Source organism: Schistocerca nitens, chromosome 3 (genome assembly GCF_023898315.1).
Source record: "Schistocerca nitens isolate TAMUIC-IGC-003100 chromosome 3, iqSchNite1.1, whole genome shotgun sequence".
Lineage (NCBI taxonomy): Eukaryota > Metazoa > Arthropoda > Insecta > Orthoptera > Acrididae > Schistocerca > Schistocerca nitens.
The window spans coordinates 482,994,236-483,017,826 of record NC_064616.1 but is presented as its reverse complement, the minus strand read 5'-3'; the positions used below and the strand labels follow the sequence as shown (position 1 = coordinate 483,017,826).

The following is a 23,591-nucleotide window of genomic DNA, read 5'->3' as shown; positions in this document are numbered from 1 at the left end:
AGTATCAACATGAATATTGTTCTATAGCTCAGCCAGAGTCTGTGGACAATTGGTATACACCAATGATTTGAGATAGCCCCATAAGAAAAAGTCACATGGCACTAAATCTAGTAAGTGTGCTGGCCACTGGAGATCGCCCCTCAAAGATACGAGATGATAGGGGAAGTGTTCGTGCAACATGGTCATCGATGTTTGTGCCGTGTGAGCTGTAGTGCCATCTTGTTGGAACCAGACATGACCCACATCCATTTCTTAAAGTTCTAGAATAAAAAACTGTTCCATCATCTGAACATAACGCTCAGAAGTGACTGTCTCTGCCTTATCATTCTCTTCGAAAAACCATGGACCAATTAATCCAATTTTAGACAGTGTACACCAAACAGTTACACATTCTGTATGCAGGGGCTGCTCATGAAGTTCTCGGTGGTCTGTGCCACTCCAATACTGCATATTTTATTTATTCATGCAGCCAGACAAATGAAAATGTGCCTCATTGCTGAATAACACTAAGGCGTCATGAGGCAGCTCATCGATCAAGGCTTCACACTTATTTTTTCATGAAACAAAATCATGTCGATGAAGTGTGTGCACCACCGACAGTTTATATGGACGAAATTTCAACTCTTCATGAATAATTCGTCTCACTGTGCATTCAGAAATTGCAAGGGAAGCTGCATGTTCGTGTGCAGATCGCTTGCAGGAATTCAAAATAGACATCCTTACCCTCTGCATGTTTTCTGGGGTTCTGGTGGTTCTTGAAGATCCTGATTTCTTTTTCTGCACACTTCCAGTATCCATAGAGGTATCTACACACAACAATTTATTTCCCATCAGGACTATGACCTGCAGGCGCAATGTTGAACTGTTTCCTGAATGCATGTCGAATCACAGCCATGTGTGCTCCGCGTTTCAAATAAGGAAGTTCCTGCACTGCACCCTGCACTTTCGTGCTGTTGCTTTGTTTGTTGATGTGTACGCCACACACTGCTTTGCAGGTATTCAAATATTTCACTGTTCCGCATCTTTAAACAAGTACATATGTTTTCTCATGTCATGTTGTCCCCGATATGGATGTATATTTAGTTTTTATATAGTTTGCGAATTTTTTTTACGTTTTTAGGATTTTCTGTGGTGCTTGTATTGGAAAGGCTGTTTGGTCATTATCCAGTCCAAATGGTCCACTTCTTATTTTTAAGGTATGTAAGCATGTTGATCTCTCTTATCACTTCACCATTTTTTACTACTTTGTGCTTGCTTTTGCAATGTTCAGTTGTGACTTTGTTGTGGTTGATGTTACGCTATATAATGAATGGCTTCAGGTGCCACTTTTATTTTCATTTTAAATGTATGGTTTTCGGTCTGGTTCACTAGTGACTGGATATGTGGTTCCAGTGGAGAGTTTTCCAGGATGACGTGCCTGTTTGTGCACAATTTGATTTTACACTGGTGTTCCCCTATCACAGTGTAGTTTAGGTGTGGAGAGTTTTAATATATGAATTATGCATTTTGTCTAATATTACTTTCATGTTGATTGCAACTGGGTATGCGATGGATGTCACCACCTTTAAATAGGTTAGCAAGGACATGAGGGAATGTGCTTGGCTTTTGTCAAGTTTGTGTAAGTTATTGTCGGAGTTCCCCTTCTTAAGGACTCTTGGGAGTTCATTTTCTTGCTCTTATACATTAATACATAGGTGTCTCCTGGTTTCGTGCTGTTGGATTTTCATATGGACATTTTGAGGTTCACGGTCTCGTATGTGTGTGTTCAAACAAACGGGCCTATTGGTTTTACTGATTTACTCCTACTAATAGGTTATTGTTACATATAAATAGAGTATTTGCGCACAAGATGTTCTTCGGTAACTGCTCGTCAATACGTATCACATATGTTACTTTTAAGACCGTGAGTACATAGTGACAGTGGAGGTCCATAAAGTTAGCAACATTGTTATATGTCCATTACATTTCCTGGAATTAGCAGAAACATTGGTGACTTATTTCGTTGTTACTCTGGAGATGTTGCATATTTATGGCCTTTTACTTACAGGAGTTACGCATTCGCTTAATGATATACTATAACTGGGTTGCTATATAATAATATCAATGGAGCACTTTTTGTAGTTTCTTCCAACTTCAATTCCACTTGTATACTAAGTTTCAGACCGTGATTTACATTGTTTATGTATTGGAGTTGATTAGAGAATATGTGGTGTGATGTTATTCCAGTGGGTTTCAATTATCCAATGAACATTTGTTCGTTAGGTTTCTTTTACATTTGTTTACTCTGCCTGTTTGATTTTATGTTATTAGGTTTCTCATTTTATGATTGGTATAGCCCATATTCTTATGTGTTCTGGTTAGGTAAATATGTGACTTCAGTTGCTTTGCTGGTTTAATTCATTGAATGTGTGGGCTCCCCTTGGGTACATTATGTCACTGGAGAAAGTAAGTGTGTGTGTGCGTGCCGGAAACATAAATTAAGTGCTAAACTTTGTTCTGTATGGGTATCAATAGCATATTTTTATTATGTAAGCTTATGATGTAATTTATCCCCATTTTGCTCACAAACTGTGATTTTTGTTCTTGGAATTCTCATTACACTTTACTAACATGTTATATGTGTTTCCATATTCAAGAGCGTTTCAACTGGTAGGATATTTTGAATAAATGATTTATAAATTACAATACAGCTGTTCATTTCAATTTTCATTATTCACGTAGAAGAAGAGTAAACCTGGATTACTCTCCACTGAGTGGGTTGACGGGGTCTACTGGGTTCACGCAGACTGCTCTCGACACAGTGCTACACCGAAAGAAGTCTCCAAGCTCAAATGTCTAGTAGCAAGAGAACAACAACTATGAGCACTGCAAAGAAGAACCGTAATGAATCTCACAGGAAAAAAGATAAACACAGAGAAATCAGGAACTCGATTTCACACCAGCACCAACTGTTATACCTATTGCAGATATCATCATGGGTAAGAACTACCACTTTCCACCCTCCCCAGTGATGAAGCGGAGGAGATACATTGGGAAAATACTGTGTGCTCACGAGAGCCCTTGCACTGAAAACAAACCTCACAAAAGTGAAAAAAGCTGTGATATGAAAACCATGGAATGATCCTGAAATTTTGATTCAGTCTACACACAAAGGAAATGCCATTGTACTACTTTCGCCGTCAGAGCAAAATCGTGAAATGTACAACTTACTCAACTTTACAGCATACAGGAAACAAAGTAGATCTGACCAACAAAGTGAGAAGGAACATCATCGGACTTCTATGCTGGCAACTGGGGAAAAAGAGATCAACATGCTTCGACCACGAGCTGCTGCACAGCCAAGGCTCTCTGGCTTACCAAAAATTCACTAACAACACATTTTTCTATGGTCTACTGTAAGCAATATAGGTGCAAGTATGTACCAGGTGGCAAAACACCTAATGGGACTACTAAGTAAGCCCTTACATCAGTGAGTGGCAGCACCACATCAGGAACTCCAGACATTTCATTCAACAGCTGCAGTAACTATGTCTTCATGTTGAGGACCTCATGGTGAGGTTTGATGCCGTCTCCCTCTTTACCAGAGGTACTGTTCTAATTCCATTAAGCTTATGAAGTAGAAATTCAACCTGAGAATGAAGTTGTCCTCACATCTCCCTTCTGCTCTTAGACAGTGATTATTATAAACCAATAGGTGGCACCACCATGGGATGCTCTCTATCACTGGTTGTGGCAAACTTATTCATGGAGGATTTCGAAGAGTAGGCTTTGCAAACAGCTGCACTGATTTCTCCATGCTTTTGCAGGTATGTTGATGAAACATTTGTGGTGTGGCCACATGGGAGTTACATTTGGAAAATGCCGCGTGCTAACGAGAGCCCTTCCACTGAAAACAAACCTCACAAAAAGTGAAAAAAAGCTGTGATTTGAGAACTACGGAATGCTCCTGAAATTTTGATTCAGTCTGCAGACAAAGGAATTTCTCCAATATCTGAATTCTCCACACCCGAGCATCGAATTCACTATGCAGGTGCAAAAGAATGGCAAATTCCCCTTTTGTGGATGTCTTAGCCAAGTGCGGAGCCTACAGCACTATGGGAGACAGTGAATACAGGAAATCCATCAACGCAAATTTGTTTTTCCACACCTCCAACTGCCACAATCCTTCACAGCATGAACATGTGCTATGTACATTGGTCCACAGGACCTGTGCACTAGTAGACGAAGGAAGCCTACCATTGTAGTCATTTTGAGACTGTTCTAAAGGGGCTAGTGAAATACACTTGGCCAACAGAGAAAGCAGCTGCACTCAGCCAGCTTTCGAACAATGTCACTCATGAGTGACTTCCACACCCTACAGTGGCAGCAGAAGCAGCAAGGGATCGGAGTTCATACCCAGCATTTGGTGGGCATTCACCACTCAACCCAGTGCGGTATGCAACCAGGCAGTGGAGGAAGGAGTGGGGAGTGATAGGAGTATAAAAGAAGCACAATGTTGCAAAGACACTGATCACGTACGGATAACAGCGACGACATTTCATGGCTTGGTACCTATGAGGCCTTAGTAGGTCACTGGAGAGAGTTGGCATTACAGCTGCATGTGTAAGTCACCTAATTCCCATAAATTCCGGGCAGCGCAGCAATGAGCTTCAATGCCACATTCAATCACATCCTAGATGTGTTCAATCAGGTTCAGATAAGGCAAGTTGGGGATGGCCAGCAACCAACTGCAACTTGCCACTGTGTTTCTTGAACTATTCCATCGCACTCCTGGCCTTGTGACATGGTGCATTATCTTGCTGAAAAACAGCACTGCCATCGGGAAACATGATCATCATGAAGAGGTGTACGTGGTCTGCAACCTGTGTACGATACTCCTTGGTCGTCATGGTGCATTGCATGAAATCCATGTGAATTTTCTCCCCATCATAATGGAGCCACTGACAGCTTACCTCCGTGCCGCAGTAGAGGTGTCAAGGAGCTGTTACCCTGGGAGACGAAAGATTCACACCCTCCAATTGGCATGATGAAGAAGGTATCAGAATTCATCAGACCACGCAATGCACTGCTACTTCGCCAACGTCCAGTGCCGGTGGTCACATGCGCATTTCAGTCATAGCTGCCAATGTAGTGATGTTAACACTGGCATATACATGGGTCATCAGCTGTAGAGGCCAAACGTTAGGAGTGTTCGGTGCACTCTGTGTTTAGATACCCTTGTAACTGGCCCAGCATTAATGCTGGATATTAGTTCTGCTACAGTTTGCCGCCTGTCCCATTTTACCATTCTAGCAAGCCTGTAATGTCTAACATCTACAATGATGGATGACCGCCCAGCCCCATGATATCTGGATGTCGTTTCACCATATGATGAAGACACTGACCACAGCACTCCTCAAGCACTTGACAAGGCATGCAGTTTTCAAAATGCTTCTAACAAGCCTTCATGCCATCACAATCTGCTCTTGGTCAAACTCATATAGAATGCACATCTTCCCCAGCACGCTTACTGGTACAATGTGCACCATGCGTGTGTCTGACTAGCACTCATTCCTTGTCAGGTGATGCTGCTATCGCCTCGATAGGTGTATTTTGATAGTAGGTTGGTGGTCATTATATTCTGGCTGATCAGTGTATTATGTTACTTAAACACCTGAACCTGGCTGGACACCTCAGAGCAGTCGAAACAAATCTCTGAATTATTTTGTAAAGATCCTGTGAACAAATAGGATGCTTATTCAGGAACACTTTATAAAAGGAGAAAACCGTTTTCAGATACTTAAAACAAGGTGTGATGTTTCCTTTGCTCTACAACATTGGTGACAATAGACAGGTAGGGATGACCTGGAATGTTAAGTTACAAACTCAACTGAATAGAAAGAGAAGCCTCTCAAACGAAGTTTCAGCCACTGTGTGAACTGGTAAGAACCCACATTGATCAAAATCCCCCAGCAATCCATTTCTGAGTATTTGTCTTTGATGTTCTCATACATGTTAGGGAGGTACACTCCACTACGAGTGATACAACACTGTCTGTCCCTCAGGTATGACCATGGGTATTTGGGTAAATAAAGTGAAAGATGTGTGTCTACCCCTCCCCCCCAGCCCATAACATACCTGATCTTGAAATTACTCAACCTCTTTACATCTTATTTTTATGACGAACAACACTCCAACAGGCAACTGAACAAAACCCTGAGGGGCAACTGCCACACTGTGTGAATGAAACTGATCCATTTCTTTACCAGGTGGTTAAGATCAATTTTGACCTAGCACCAAATGCTCAACCTTTTTTTATCACGTAGTTTCCACCAACTGCAAGCCTTCCCAACATGAAGACTCAGAGTTTGGTGACTGCTGCTGATTTAAACCCAAAAGATTACTGAAAATGCTAGATCTTACAACAGTCCTCACCTTCTATATATATATATATATATATATATATATATATATATATATATATATATATATATATAAAAGAGAGAGAATTAAAATGAATAAATAAATAAATATTTATTAACTTTGGCCTCAGTTGTTGCTGGCCTGTACAAATTATTTTAGTCTTCAGGGGAATTTTTTACAAGTCTGTATTAACTGCATCAGAGATCATTACCATGACGGGAGATCAATCAAACACTGAAGTCAACTCTACAAGAGACAGGTCGACGTTCACACTCACTTCGGAATCACAAAAAAATGCTGAATTGGTTGCAGCTCGACTTCCGCCTGAAACAGCTGAGGAAATACGTCGTGAAACTTGTCGTGGGTTGACAAAATCTAAGCCGATGAAGTCAAATATCACTAGTAAAGAGAGGGCGGCCATTCGTGATCTGAGGGAGTGCTCTGGAATTGTTGTCTTACCGGCTGACAAAGGCAATGCTACAGTAGTTGTCTCCCATAAGGACTACACTGATAAGATGCACAGCCTGCTAAATGACGATTCCTACCAGAAGATCAACGTTGACCCTACAAAGAAGGTGGACAACAAGACGAGGTCGCTTCTCAAGGACGCAGATTTACTGGAGGGTGACGCTAAGAAATTGTTACCCCAAGGTCCGGTACCGCCTAGACTATATGGACTCCCAAAGGTTCACAAAGAGGGGGTACCATTACGCCCCATTGTCAGCAACATCAGGGCACCTACATATGTGTTGGCCAAATACCTGACGGGAATATTAAATCCTTATGTGGGTAAATACCCTCATCACATCCGTGATTCCGTGGATTTTGTTAAACGCCTTGATAGCTTCACATTGGGTGAGTCAGATATCATGGTTAGTTTTGACGTCGTTTCCTTGTTCACGAGGGTACCCCTGCGAGAGTCACTAGAATTGATTAGTCAGAAGTTTGACGATAAGACCACTGAACTTTTTAGGCATGTCTTGACTTCCACGTATTTTCTTTTTAATGGAGAATACTACGAACAAACGGAGGGAGTCGCCATGGGTAGCCCACTCTCACCGGTGGTAGCGAATTTGTACATGGAGAACTTTGAGGAGGAAGCCCTGTCGTCATCCGAATGGAAACCTACTTGCTTTTTCCGTTACGTGGACGACACGTTCGTCATCTGGCCACATGGTATGGATAAACTCCTTGACTTCCTTACACATCTAAACTCCATACACCCCAAAATCAAATTCACCATGGAGACTGAAACGGAGGGTAAACTACCTTTCCTTGACGTCTTGGTCAAGAGAAGGCCTGATGGCACCCTAGGCCATGGGGTGTATCGGAAGACAACGCACACTGATCTGTATTTGCACACAGACAGCTGCCACCACCCTTCACAGAGGAATGGGGGTGCTTAAAACTCTAGTACATAGGGCGCGCACTATCTCTGACGCAGAGAGTCTACCCCAGGAATGGGAACATCTGAGAACTGTATTTCGAAAAAATGGGTACTCAGAGTGGCAGATTCAACGTGCTTTCTGCCCACCCACTACAGCACAACCTGTGGAGATGGATGAAATCACGAGGGAGGAGGTAGGCACTGCGTTTATCCCATATACAGGCGCACTCTCGGGGAAAATCGCCCGCATTTTGAAGAAACACCGGGTCGGAACTGTGTTTTGTCCTCCAAATAGAACTCGTGCACTGGTGGGGAGCGCCAAAGATGACCTCGGTTTGAGGAAGGCCGGCGTGTACCAGATTCCGTGTCACTGTGGCAAGTCGTATACTGGTCAGACCATGCGTACCGTCGAGGATCAATGCTGTGAACACCAGAGGCACACTCGACTGATGTATCCGAGCAAGTCGGCGGTTGCTGAACATTGTTTGTCGGAAAATCATGCTATGGAGTATGAACGCATGAGGATTCTGGTACAGACGTCGAGATACTGGGACAGCGTTGTTAGAGAGGCCATCAAAATTCCCACCAATGACGACCTCATAAACCGTGACTGTGGCTATAATCTTAGCAAGGCTTGGGAACCAGCGATTGGGTTAATCAAGAGTAAATCGAGCAAATGTATAGTTGTGACGACCACGGCGGACAGAGCCATCACACCGACGTCATCTCAGATGCCGTCGCAATCTGTTCCACCACGCGACCGTGGCGCGGGGCACGGACGGCGGCACGGGGCGCGGACGGCGGAGTGAGCCCGCCGCGGGCAGAGGGTATTTAAATCGGCCGCCGCCGCGACCGAACCCAGTTCCCCCTGAGCAGCCATAGTGTACGGATCTCCGTGCTGGCACATTCACAGGAGCTCAGTCCGTCAGTTCACCTGATGATGGCGACATGTATGATCGCCAAAATATTGTGCCCGTTGGACACTGTAGACCGGCAGTACACCCGTGGATATTTTGATTCACAAAAAAATGGTTATAAACTATTTCTTCCATTTCCAAACCATGAATAGACCTACTAATATCCTGCACAGGATGACCACAAAGGCATTTCCTTGTTGAATAATATATTTCCTATGGCTGTAATATTTTTCTTTGAAGGGCAACAATAGGCTTTAACCAAATAATCCTTGCAATTTTCATAAATATGTGAGTATCTTTTTGAAAGAGATTTTTCAGATCACTAAACCAGGAGAAAAGAAAAGTCATAATATTTGTCTTAATAGAGAAGTGGAGTGCTGAGGCATGAGAAAGGGGGCAATACAGCACAACGGTACATCTTTGCATTCAGTTAGTTGGGGAAAAAAAAGAAAGAGGTCTTATCTAGCCTACCCACATTCACAAAGAACTGGTGGTTCGAAGCACATATTTAAGGAGGCTCAGCTGTTCTAGCCCTCTTCAAGGTCTCTTTCTCAACAATGAAAGAACACTTCCCTATTTGTACAACTGATGCTGTACACTCTTTGTCCAAGTATCAACCGGAAAAGATCACACACTATCTACTGATCAAACAAGCACATTTTTATCAGTGCAACACATTAAGATGGGCTGTGATCTTAGTGCCAACACATTCAAGTAGACTGTCACACAGTAGAAGATAACATAATTATGTTAAGAACTACAGCTTAGTGAACACACACACACACACACACACACACACACACACACACACACACACACACACACACAAGACCAAACATAATGACCATGGCACCCAGTGGTGATGCTGTAAGGGAAGTTTATTACAGGAGCAGAAAGAACAATCATTGTAGCAAAAATAAAGGCCACAAATGAGGAAATCCAATGCCAAAAGCAGCTTTGACAAAGGGCAGAGTATTATGGAACGGTCCTGGGAATAAAAATCTCAGAAACTGCGATGATAGCTGGCACTTGCATGCCAGTTTCATGACCACCTGTGGAAAGGGGAAACCACAAGTATATAACTCAATTTACTGACCTAGTCTCTAAAAATAACAATTGTCATTGCCTAATTACACCTTCAGTAGAGTTCTCAGAGGCTACAGTACACTAAAAATTAATTTGGTACGCAGCAGGAGAGTTTAGCTACTAATGAAGTTTAGTTTAAAGAGTTGGTGGCCAAATCCTACTCCAATGGAAAGTTTCTTAGCACAAGCGAATAATGTATATTTTACTGATAGTATCGAAGAAATAAAATCAGGCTTCGCTTCAGCACATCTTCAATGCAGTAGTGTAATTATGTGTCTGCATGTTGCATGAGAAGTTTGTTATTACATCAAATATATGTTAAAGATTTCTTTTTTACTTATTCCGCATCCATAAGGACCATTTCACTTACGGTATGTCCTACCATCCTTGAGTAGCTCCTTGATCTACGGAACAAAATGTGTACGTAATCCAGAGTAAGAAGTTAGGTCATGCCTTGAAAAATATAAAACTAATATGCAAGTGTACACTGTTGTCTTCTGTGACATGTATTTCTGGCACAAGACATCTTTAAACATTGTATTACACAATTCAAGTGACCTCATTATCTCCACAGTACATACGAGGGCAGTTCAATAAGTAATGCAACACATTTTTTTTCTGAAACAGGGGTTGTTTTATTCAGCATTGAAATACACCAGGTTATTCCCCAATCTTTTAGCTACACAACACTATTTTTCAACGTAATCTCCATTCAATGCTACGGCCTTACGCCACCTTGAAATGAGGGCCTGTATGCCTGTACGGTACCATTCTACTGGTCGTCGTTCTGCATCAGTAACTTCTTCATCATCCGCGTAGTGCGTCCCACAGATTGCGTCCTTCATTGGGCCAAACATATGGAAATCCAACGGTGCGAGATCGGGGCTGTAGGGTGCTTGAGGAAGAACAGTCCACTGAAGTTTTGTGAACTCCTCTCAGGTGCGAAGACTTGTGTGAGGTCTTGCGTTGTCATGAAGAAGGAGAAGTTCGTTCTGATTTTTGTGCCTACGAACACGCTGAAGTCGTTTCTTCAATTTCTGAAGAGTAGCACAATACACTTCAGAGTTGATCGTTTGACCATGGGGAAGGACATCGAACAGAATAACCCCTTCAGCGTCCCAGAAGACTGTAACCATGACTTTACCGGCTGAGGGTATGGCTTTAAACTTTTTCTTGGTATGGGAGTGGGTGTGGCGCCACTCCATTGATTGCCGTTTTGTTTCAGGTTCGAAGTGATGAACCCATGTTTCATCGCCTGTAACAATCTTTGACAAGAAATTGTCACCCTCAGCCACATGATGATCAAGCAATTCCGCACAGATGGTTCTCCTTTGCTCTTTATGGTGTTCGGTTAGACAACGAGGGACCCAGCGGGAACAAACCTTTGAATTGTTACAGCACTACCAACAGAGATGTCAAGTTGAGCACTGAGTTGTTTGATGGTGATCCGTCGATCATCTTGAACGAGTGTGTTCGCATGCTCCGCCATTGCAGGAGTCACAGCTGTGCACGGCCGGCCCGCACGCGGGAGATCAGACAGTCTTGCTTGACCTTGCGGAGATGATGACACACGCTTTGCCCAACGACTCACCATGCTTTTGTCCACTGCCAGATCACTGTAGACATTCTGCAAGCGCCTATGAATATCTGAGATGCCCTGGTTTTCCGCCAAAAGAAACTCGATCACTGCCCGTTGTTTGCAATGCACATCCGTTACAGACGCCATTTTAACAGCTCCGTACAGCACTGCCACCTGTCGGAAGTCAATGAAACTATACGAGACGAAGCGGGAATGTTTGAAAATATTCCACAAGAAATTTCCGGTTTTTTCAACCAAAATTGGCCGAGAAAAAAAATGTGTTGCATTACTTATTGAACTGCCCTCGTACATACAAACACACTAACTCAACAAATATCAAGTGAAATAAACATACCAGCACCAAATGGTTGGCCCCCTTCCTTGTCCTCCACAGGTGTTCCTGGTTCAGAGGCAGCCACATCACTGTCTGCTCCTCCTGTAGCACTGTAACAGAAATACAAAAGTTAAAAAACACACCTGCGCCCCCCCCCTCCACACACACACACACACACACACACACACACACACAAGGGAGGGAGGAAGGAAGGAAAATATTTTCATGCTGAAGGTAAGTCTCATTGATTAATATGGCACATTTAAGATGATTGTATGCACAACAGAATGTAGACAAGTACTTCCGGTTTCCCAACTTCAGAAAAATTGTGTTAATAATAAGATCAAGATTATTTATACTTGCAATGCCCTGAGAAATTAAAAAAAAAATTCCTCTGGATGAAAGGAAAATTTTGTAGTATTTATGTCATCACAGTTCCGTTAAGACATATACATTGTCCTATTGCCAATACAAACTATTGCAGAATTCACGATAATCAGAATAAGATCACTCTACCAAACTTCAGCAAGGGGTAGATGGATTCAACAATGCATATGATGATTATTCACTAGACTGAAAATTATCTTAGTATGGGAACCTACAACTTCATGATGTGACTACAGACATGCCAGTTGTTTGCAACAGCTCAGTAAAATTAGTTTAAAATGTAGAAAGCAATGGATTAAGTAAACTAAGAACTACAGAAATGATAGTATTTCCTAGCAGATTACAGGACTTCCAACTAAAACTTAGTCTTCTGTTGAAAAGTTGGTTACAGATGGATCTATTCCACCTTGACTTACAATCTGCCCACGAAGCTTGACATGTGAAGTTTAGGAAGTAGTACGTAAGTCCCAGCAAAAGTTCTGCATTCACCACACACAATATTTGTCATATGTTATATTGCAAGACTCGGAATTTACAATTATTTTGTGAAGAAATTACTCTGATTACAATACTACAATTTAAATAGTATGTTTCACTCCTAACAGGCAGCAGCGTAACAATAGAACTATATGTAATGACTGGAGCAAACTAAGTATAACAATAATACTTCAGATCTTTAATACAGAGATTACTTGATATTTGAAGTAATTACATGTAGTTATTAACTCAATGTGCAATAAATGGCCATTGCATCCAGTCCTTATCCATTTGAAGAACACTATTTTCTAGCTTACCTCCAGAACTTACTAGATTAAAATTGTATTAGACAGTCCACTGCACTAGCAGGTTTTTTGTCCTTACTAGAGCCAACATGGTCTAATATTGGAAAAGTTTCCCATGACCATCACACATTTTGCTGAAATTTTGTGAGAGCATTGACACATGTCATCAGCAGAGTTTTACTTTTGCCAATATAATCTACATCTACATCCATACTCCGCAAGCCACCTGACGGTGTGTGGCGGAGGGTACCCTGAATACGGCTATCGGTTCTCCCTTCTATTCCAGTCTCGTATCGTTCGTGGAAAGAAGGATTGTCAGTATGCCACTGTGTGGGCTCTAATCTCTCTGATTTTATCCTCATGGTCTCTTCGCGACATATACGTAGGAGGTAGCAATATACTGCTTGACTCCTCGGTGAAGGTATGTTCTCGAAACTTCAACAAAAGCCCGTACCGAGCTACTGAGCGTCTCTCCTGCAGAGTCTTCCACTGGAGTTTATCTATCATCTCCGTAACGCTTTCACGATTACTAAATGATAATGTAACGAAGCGCGCTGCTCTCCATTGGATCTTCTCTATCTCTTCTATCAACCCTATCTGGTACGGATCCCACACTGCTGAGCAGGATTCAATCAGTGGGCGAACAAACTTACTGTAACCTACTTCCTTTGTTTTCGGATTGCATTTCCTTAGGATTCTTCCAATGAATCTCAGTCTGGCATCTGCTTTACCGACGATCAACTTTATATGATCATTCCATTTTAAATCACTCCTAATGCGTACTCCCAGATAATTTATGGCATTAACTGCTTCCAGTTGCTGACCTGCTATTTTGTAGCTAAATGATAAGGGATCTATCTTCCTATGTATTCGCAGCACATTACACTTGTCTACATTGAGATTCAATTGCCATTCCCTGCACCATGCGTCAATTCGCTGCAGATCCTCCTGCATTTCCGTACAATTTTCCATTGTTACAACCTCTCGATACACCACAGCATCATCTGCAAAAAGCCTCAGTGAACTTCCGATGTCATCCACAAGGTCATTTATGTACATTGTGAATAGCAACGGTCCTATGACACTACCCTGCGGCACACCTGAAATCACTCTTACTTTGGAAGACTTCTCTCCATTGAGAATGACATGCTGCGTTCTGTTATCTAGGAACTTTTCAATCCAATCACACAATTGGTCTGATAGTCCATATGCTCTTACTTTGTTCATTAAACGACTGTGGGGAACTGTACCGAACCAGGGATATAGTCATTTGTTTAATTACACAGTTCAGCTACCCAAAGTACATCTTCCATTCTCCCCCAAATACACATACATTTTCGGCTATGTTGAGACACAATGTCTCCAGCAATATTTTCTTGAAAGAAACAAAACTTGACCATCTCACACAACTTTTTACACTCTCAAGTAAAACCATCAAAAAAATTTCTGAGCAATTTTTATATGGATAATTTTAACCAAAGTCAGCCGAAAAAAGACACACTTGAAAAAATAAATAAATAAAAATGTAAAGTTAGCTTTTCACATCTCTGGAAGTAGCTGCAGGATAAACCTGAAACTTTGCACACAATAATTTACCAATACAAGGTTATTTTTTTTTTAAATATAAAATTTCATTGTCTTACTGCATGCCAGCAATTTAAGACAAAGTTGATGACATTTTTAAAACGCCAAAATTGGCGATTTTTAGCCAACTTTTACAAAATAAAATTTTCTGAAACTGTTTTTATTAGAGAGATCATGTTCTAAACCACCAAAGAAACAATTTTTTTTCGCAATGTGAGCACGTAAGGCCCCAAAAAAACACATCAACAAGGTAGAGGTGCATTTAAAATAGGCCCATATCCCGCAGTACTCAAATTAAATTTGAAATCTTTTTATTATGTTTTACAATTGCTTAGCACTCTATATAGGGAAGGCAACATCAGAAGTCCTGATGGTTAGGAAGTGAGATCGAGTCAGAACAACTATACAAACTTCAAAAAATGGGTGTATTTTTGTCACGACTTATCAGGACATATTTCAGTCCGTTTTCCGCTATGATAGCTACAGAATGAAACTAACTGTGCATTGCCAAGGCACTGGACATCATGTTAGTAAAACTGTTGCCTAACAGCTGAATAAACTGCTTTCAAGCTGTACACCATCATCACATTGCGCAAGTTTTGCAGAAGTTCGTATGAGTCTGCCTGAATTTTTTTTTTTTTTTTGCAAAGGACTCGCATTATAGACCATTGTGAGTTCTTTTATTGTGCAATGCTATCGACATGCTAGTTTAATTCCAGTTTAAATTATAGCATATTGTGTGTTTGCATAGTTTACACTTTATGGGAACTGATGAAAAATTGTGTAAATATGTTGCTGAGGTCCATGGTGGCTACTGCTGGTGACTTTTAAAGTGAGAAAACCAGCATTCCCATCACCATAGGGGCCACATCCGATAGTCAGTCATCAGCCGTTACCGGTCAGTTTCTTTACCACAGGTTTCAAAGCCTGATAAGGGTTTCTTTACACAGGATCCCAAAGCCGGATGATCTCTTTCTTTAAGTGTCAGAGGACAAAGTTCAAAGAGGTCTCTTTTAGGATCCTAAGCTTGGGTTTCTTTCAAGCTACTTTAACGTTTTACAGGTTTCATTAATTTGCTGTAGGATGTCATGAGGAATAACTGCAATAACGTGCTATTATGGAACACTGGGCTTGTGACCTTTGATGGCCAATAAAATGAATTTCCTGGGCCATGTCAGTGCATGAACCTTATTACAGCATCCTCTTCCTCTTTGAGGAAGTCTCATGGATATTTCCAATCAACCACACTTTTTCATAAATGCTTGCAGAATATTGCCCTGATTGGAAGTCTGATGTTAATGTATCTCCTCCACTATTGTCACTAATTATAGCCAGAAAAGATTATTCATCATTTGAAAATCTGCTAACCTGAAATGTTGCATTATTATTTGGAAAAAAATATTTTCTCTAGTTCCTGCTAAAGTATGACCACGTTATAACCACTCTTCTCTTAAAACTTTATTCCGATCACTTTCTTCTTTGCTGATGAAAACAAATTTAATGCCGTTAATGCTCTCAGTGCAGAGGAGAAACGTATCAGACCTCCAGCCAGGAAAATATGCTGCATGCATTTATGGAAGTGAGTGGAGAGCTGGAAATATCTGAGACTGCTGCTGAGTTTTATGCACCCACATGGCCCAGCAAATTCATTTTATTGGTCATCAAGAGGTGTCAAGTGCTGGGTTCCAAAACAGTATATTATTTCAGTGACCCAGCACCCTCACTGACATCATCTGGTTGACAGTATAGCTTTCCTGATGACTTTCTACAGAAAATTAATGAAACCTGTAAAATTTCATGTAGCTTGAAGGTAACAACATGTTTAGGATCCTAAAACAGACATCTTCTGGATTTGTCCTCTGACACTTCTAGAAATATATCATCAGGCTTGGGATCCTGTGTGAAGACAGGCTTGGGAACTAGTGGTAAAGAAACCCATCAGTGGCTGCCAATGCACAGCTACTGGGCGTAGCCCCTATGGCGATGGGAATGCTAATTTTCTCACTTTAAAAGAAACAAGCAGTGATTAAGCCACCTTGGACCACAGCAACACAATTTTTCATCAGCTCACATAAACTGAAAACTATGAAGACACAAAATTTGCTATACTTTTAACTGGAATTAAACTAGTATGTAAAAAAAAAAAAGGTAGGCTGCTATGAACATCCCAGAACTTACACAATGTGATAACAGTGTACAACTTTAAGGCAATTTATACACAGAGTGTGTGTGTGTGTGTGTGTGTGTGTGTGTGTGTGTGTGTGTGTGTGTGTGTGTCATGACCTGATGAGTCATGACAAAAAGACACTCATTTCTCGATGTTTATACAGTGGAACAACTATCTCACTTCCTAGTCATCATGACTTGATATTACCTTCCCCAGAGAGTGCTAAGCAATTGTAGAATGTAACACAACACGTCAGATTTAATCAGAGTACCAGCAGAATATAGGCATATTTCAAATGCACCCTCACCTTCTCATTGTCTTTTTTTGGGGGGCCTCTTATGTTCACACTGCAAAACCAAATTAGTGTTTTAGGTGGTTTAGAGCACGGACTTTCCAATGAAACTGGTTCGAAAGAGTCTGTAGAAGACTATTTAGTGAAAGTGGGCTACAAATAAACATTTTTGGCATTTTTAAAATATCATGAACTTTGCATTCAATCTGTAAACTACTCGAAAGCAGTAGTAGAACGAAAATTTATATTCTAAAACCCTGTATTGTTAACTCACTATGTGCAAAGTTTCATGATTATCCTGCAGTTACTTCCAGAGATATAAAATGCTAAATTTCAGGTTTTTTCAAATATCTGTTTTTTTCATCCTACTTTGGTTAAAATTATCCATATAAAATCGCTGAAGAAATATTTTTTTATGACTTTTGCTTCAGGGTGAAAAAGTTGTACAAGATGGCCTAGTTTTGTTTCTTTCAAGATAATACTGCTGGAGATGATATGTCTCCAAGTTGTCGAAAACTCAGAAGTGGGCTTTCGATAGTTGCGCTACGGAGTCAAGAAAGTGATGATCTCTGGATACATTACATTGGTGAAAACAAAACTTTACCAATGTTCACTGGGAACATGTGTGAGAGTTCATACAAAATTTCAGAAAAATACATGCTAGTCTTATCAGACCCTCTAGACCCTATAGCTGACAATGATACATTTATAGTCTTGAGTGACAACGTAAACAGAGGTTGCTTAGTGCACAAACACCAGCTCGAAGTTCTGCTACATTATCTATGGGCACTGCATGTAGTAAGCGTAATTATATTACCGATAATATCAACCAGAATACCGGGCAATTTCCTTTTGCTCTCCAGGGCAAACACGCTCATTAAAATGTTCATGGTAAACAAATCCACCACAATTTTAAAATACTTTGGTCAATAAAGTCTTGCACGATAGAAGTCGCTATGCATTACCACGATTTCTTAGTCACCCCATCATCGGACGAGTCTGAAATCTGAAGTAAAACAACAATTGTAGCGTACTTCATTAAGCAATTATGAATTTCTTAAACAACTTAAGGTTGAGATTAAGAAACTGAAAAACAGACCAAGTGGTTTGACAACAGCCTACCTGGCAGTAATAGGATGTCATGTCCAGGCTTTAACAACTGACACGCAAGCATCTATCGTAGGTGGACCATCAAATAATATCCCAAAATTGTGGCTGCAATGAACTCCAACTTTCAATTGCAGCCCTGGAAATTACCTCTTGTTCCAAAATTGCCACCAAGAATGCGTACAGTCTGTAACGATAGTGTCACCATAGGACACTAGGTGGAAGAATTCATGCGCCAAACCAAAGTTAAACTAAATAATGACCCTGCACTGCAGAAGGCACAAGTCAACTTATAACCTGAATGAAATTTTTACTCTGCAGCGGAGTGTGTGCTGATATGAAATCTCCTGGCACATTAAAACTGTGTGCTGGACCAAGACTCTAACTCTGGACCTTTGCCTTTCATGGGCAAGTGCTCTACCAACTGCTAGGTTCGCAGGAGAGCTTCTGTGAAGTTTGGAAGGTAGGAGATGAGGTACTGGAGGAAGTAAAGCTGTGAGGATGGGTTGTGGGTCGTACTTGGGTAGCTCACATGGTAGAGCACTTGCCCACAAAATGCAAAAGTCCTAAGTTGGAGTCTCGGTCTGGCACACAGTTTTAATCTGACAGGAAATTTCAACTTACGTGATATAACGAACCATGCCAAAATTCCTACATTCAAGATCAACAAATACCGAATGCTGATACAGTGTTCTCATGTGGCTACAACAAGTGGACTGAGCAGCAATAGTGCGAGCCAGTTTGATGGTAAACACTGTGAAGGGGGCGCGTAACATGACATGGAGAGGAGCTAAGGTACAAGAATGAGCCGGCCGCGGTGGTCTAGCGGTTCTGGCGCTGCAGTCCGGAACCGCGGGACTGCTGCGGTCGCAGGTTCGAATCCTGCCTCGGGCATGGGTGTGTGTGATGTCCTTAGGTTAGTTAGGTTTAAGTAGTTCTAAGTTCTAGGGGACTTATGACCTAAGATGTTGAGTCCCATAGTGCTCAGAGCCATTTGAACCATTTTTTTTTACAAGAATGTACAAACACCAAAAAAAGTGCAGAAGAAATATACCCAGCAACCGAAAGTCATGGCACTCCATTACGAGATATGTTCACTTTAACAAACAAGTAACAAAAAATAGCATGATTAACAACAGAGTAAGTGCAATAATACTTGTATTTATCTTAATTTTTTTAGTTTCTTGAAATGTTTTTAAGAAAAGTTTCTTCTTTCAAATGCATTATCTTTTTAACTTCATCGGTTCAGGACCTGTCATTTGTTATGTTAGAACTCTTCAGTAACTGGATTTATATTTGCCAGTTTTATTCTTTAAATGTTTTACCTTTTAATTTCACTGGTTTACAACCCATTATGTGTTATGTTTGGACTTTCCTGATATTGATGCAGATTTTGGCAAATTGTATGTGTGTCAGCCTTTGGCTCATTCTGTTAGTTATATTAGGATTCCGTGTCTTATGGATTGCTTTGTTGCACATATTCTGTTACTAGTCATGCTGCTTTTTCTGATTTGTTTATTAAGGTGAACATCTTTTGTAATGGACCGCCATTACTTTACGTTATTATCTATATTGCTTCTGTATTTTTTCGGCATTCGTACGTGCTCATACCTTAGTTTCTCTCTATGTCATGTTATGCCCCTCCTTCACAGTGTTTACCACAAATATGGCCTGTGGTGTTACTGTTCAGTCTGCTTGCCGTGTCGCAGCCACAATTTGGGATATTATTTGACAGTCCACTTATGACAGATGTTTGCTTATCAACTGTTAGCTCATAGACATGATGCCCCACCACTGCTAGGTAGGTTATTGTCGAAACATTTTCTCTCTTTCAGTTTTTAATTGTCAATCTTTAATTGCTTAAAAATTTCTTAATCACTAAATGGAGTAGGTTAGGGCTGTCATTTTACTTCAGATTTCAGATACACCCGATGATGGAGCTAAGACCCAAAAACTGTGGTTGCCTATAGCAGCTTATGTCATGCAAGGCTTGGGTGTCCCACAAATAAAAATTTAGACACTTGTAAAATACAGAATCTGGCTTGCTTCAAAATTTATCAAGCTGTGGCCTACAACATCCATCCAATTATCCACAACTAATGTAGGTGAACGTGACAAAGTTTGCTGCATTAACAAATGCCTCCATGAGCTGATATTGTGTATCAAGGCAACCTCTTCGTTCATTACTTGTAGGTGGGTCATTATGATGCACCTTCTGGTGGACATCTTAGCAGTATTACAATCCTTGCTGTGTAAGCGGTGCACCTGTTGCATACACAGCCTTAGCAATACTTTACTCTGCTACTACATACGTGACAGTGATTGAACATCAACAGTATAACTAATGGTACCTCAGCTTCAATGGTTTCGCAGATGACCATGTGCTCACCAACACAGAACGTCTAGGTTCAACACTACCTCTTTCGAGTTCTTATTAGCATTGGCTACATTGAAGCCAAGAGTTTAATAGGCTGGAGGTATCTAACAGTCATCTACATGCGTTCACAGCTGCAATTCAAGTGCGTAACAGTGCATTTTATCACAATATTTGCAGCTAGCTCCTCAATTTCAATCTACAGTTAGTGTATCATACACATTCCGCATATTGTCGTGAGGCAACATCGCTGTGGAACACTAGTTAACTACAATAGCCATTGACACTGCATCAAATTTACTTAAAAGTGCAAATAAGCATGTCATTTGGAAAGAAGTTTTACATACAAAGTTTTACATACAACATTATCTATCTCTAGCAATTCCTCTAACAAGGGCTTGTGTGTGTGTGTTCTGCTAGCCCAAGAACACATTGTTAGTCTTGCAGACTGCAGCAATTTATATAACCAAACTGACCTGTTCCACAACAATTCAAAATCATGTGGACCAAAATTATAATCATTTAATATGGTTTTATATGTCTAAATATGACTATTAATCATGTACAAAGAATCTTGCCTCATTGAGTTGCCGAAGTTCTACAATGAACCAATCACTGAAAAATTGATTTATACCATGATTTATTCGGCATTTCGGCCACTAGGACAGCATGTCTAACCATCTACATTGCACTCACACTGTACGAACCATTGCAAAAAACATGAGCAAGGGTGTACTGTACCACATGTTAGTATTTCTTCCCATTCCATTCGACTACCAAGCAGGGAAAGAATGAATGAAAGCTTAGATGCCTCTCTGCATGTTAAAATTAGACTAATCTTGTCTTTGCATTCCTGATGGGGCCTGAAGTCAATTCCTGCGTTCTTCATTTAATTTTGGTTCTTGGATCTTTGTGATCAGGATTTCACAGGATAACTGGTGTCTGAAGATTATGTTTCTTTTCAGCATTTTTGTGGTGCTCTCCTGTGGGTCAGACAGACTTTTGACTATTCACACTGTCTTCCTTTGCCTACATTATAGTAAATTCACTGCTGGTACGGGTCCCACACTTGAGCAACATTCTAAGATACAACACGTAAGAGTTTTGGGAGTAATTTCCTTTGTAGACTACCTACAAGTTCTCAGTATCCTGCCGCGAACCAATGTCTGCTACCTGCTGCTTAAGCCTATGTCATCATTCCATTTCATATTCCCCCCAAATCATTAAACCCAGGTACTTGCATGAATGTAATTCCAACTGTGACATACCTATTGTTGTCACACAAAACGCCTGAAGCTACCTCAGTATCTGTTGTTGATTTTCAATCTAACATAACATGTGGAGCCCTCCCTACAAACGTAACTTCAATTCAGTCACAAATTTTCAACTTCTGAGTCCAGTATTTTGTTTGCGGGATCTACAGTATATTATGGTTAAAATGGGGGCTAACTTTGTTGCAAGTTCTGTACTGAATATTATGGGTAGTCTATTGAACGGTGAAACAGTGTTCAGTTTCAATTATTTCAACTGTTTCTGAATGCCCATGACACTAATACTTATATTACCCACCTTTCCAGTGAAATGCACATTAAACCAAGATAACAGTCCTGCAACTTCTTTTATTGAAGATTTGAAAATGGACTTAAAAATTGTGCTTAGGGTTTGATCAAATTTATTTTGGTTCCTGTAGCATTTAGGAGTGTCTACACACTAGCTTTCGTGCCGCTGACAGCTTTTTCACATGACCTGAATTTCTCTGTATTCTGCAAGAGGTCTTTCGATGATGTTCTACTATGGTACTATGAGCAGTAGAAGCTGTTCCTTTTGAAGTTTCTTTACAGTGGCTGTATACCAATTAGTCCGTCCTCCAACCATGAACTGTTCTACATATACATATCTGTCCATTGATTGGTCAACTATTCTTCAAACTAGAGCAACAGTTCGTTTACTTGCTGGACTCCAGGGCATTTGAGTTTTCATTTCAGATTCAATGTGGCTGTCTCTCTGCCTAGATTATTGAACATAGAAATATTTCTACTTGTTTTTAGTTCATCTTTGTAATGTATGCGTTGTGATTACAACTGATTCACGTTGACCGATACTTTTCATGTGGCCATCATCAAAGAGGGGATTGTCCCCCTAATGAATAAGGTTCCTAACTATTTTTTTCTAATTACTTTTCAGAGAAAACGTTTCGTATTTTCTGTATGATATGTTGTCATCTGACAAATTGCAACTATTAACATGAATTATAACTTTTTAGTACCTATGGCTGTAGTAGTACTAATAATGCATGTTCAATTTGTCATACGGAAAATGGCTGCACCGTCAATACAAAATTCCAATCATCACACAGTAGTGAGTACCTGCACACTGTTTTCACCATTTACATACAAGAACTTATGTATGGTGATCCATGTGGTAAGAAAGTGTTTCAACTTCTCTCCATGAGCCCAAGAGCTACAGTCCTCCTTGTGTTCAGGACATGTTCAGGTCTGCCACACTCATAAGCTGATTCTTAAGTTTTGTGAGCACCTTTTATCTTCAAAAGTTCATGGAATTATGGTACTTATAGCATAGCTGATTTATTAGTCAAGCTTTATAAAGGGAAAAATCACAGAAAAAAAATGTGTGTAATTAAACCAGCTGTGGGTTTGTGTCTCTGACTGTTCACCTTGTATTATTACTGTGAGCTATCTAACTAGTAACCAGGCTCATTAGTGAAGAAGGCATTTGCTAGATAAACTTCATAAGTAGCTTTTGATATCCCATTTTGTTCTCTTACTTCTCTATTGTCAACTACATGTGTTCAACCGTTGCCCACCCTGAAATTCGCTAACATAGTTATATTTCTATGGTCAAATTATATTCCTACCCCTTAGCTTACTTTAACCACAGAAGGGAAGCAAGTCATATGCCACATCTATCTGAACTGTTTGAATTCTGATCTGTGTGCTTTTATATCTTGTGTTTCTGCAGTCTAATCAAACCACTCTTGTTAACTGTTGAATAGATTAAAGTCTAGGCTGGTAGTCTGGCTCACCTTCATTTTGCAAGCTCATGCATTCATGTGACACACACACTCTCTCTCTCTCTTATTGCATGCTGATGTATTACCTCTTATGCTAGCTTCCAGACCGTTGTCTTTCAATCTAAAACTGTAGAGTATTTGCCACTGTAATTCTGTTTTATT

The 23,591-nt window shown here is 40.6% G+C and overlaps 1 protein-coding gene across 5 annotated transcripts in view; it reads right to left on the bottom strand.

Annotated features, from left to right (window-relative positions):
- The window catches only part of LOC126248410 (synapse-associated protein 1), a 339,042-nt gene that overhangs the window by 136,991 nt on the left and 178,460 nt on the right, over positions 1-23,591 (bottom strand). For all 5 annotated transcript variants that reach the window (XM_049949366.1, XM_049949367.1, XM_049949370.1 and 2 more), the window contains exon 3: positions 11,727-11,815. In XM_049949366.1, coding sequence (XP_049805323.1) covers positions 11,727-11,815 — 89 coding nt within the window. The remainder of the gene's footprint in view (positions 1-11,726; positions 11,816-23,591) is intronic.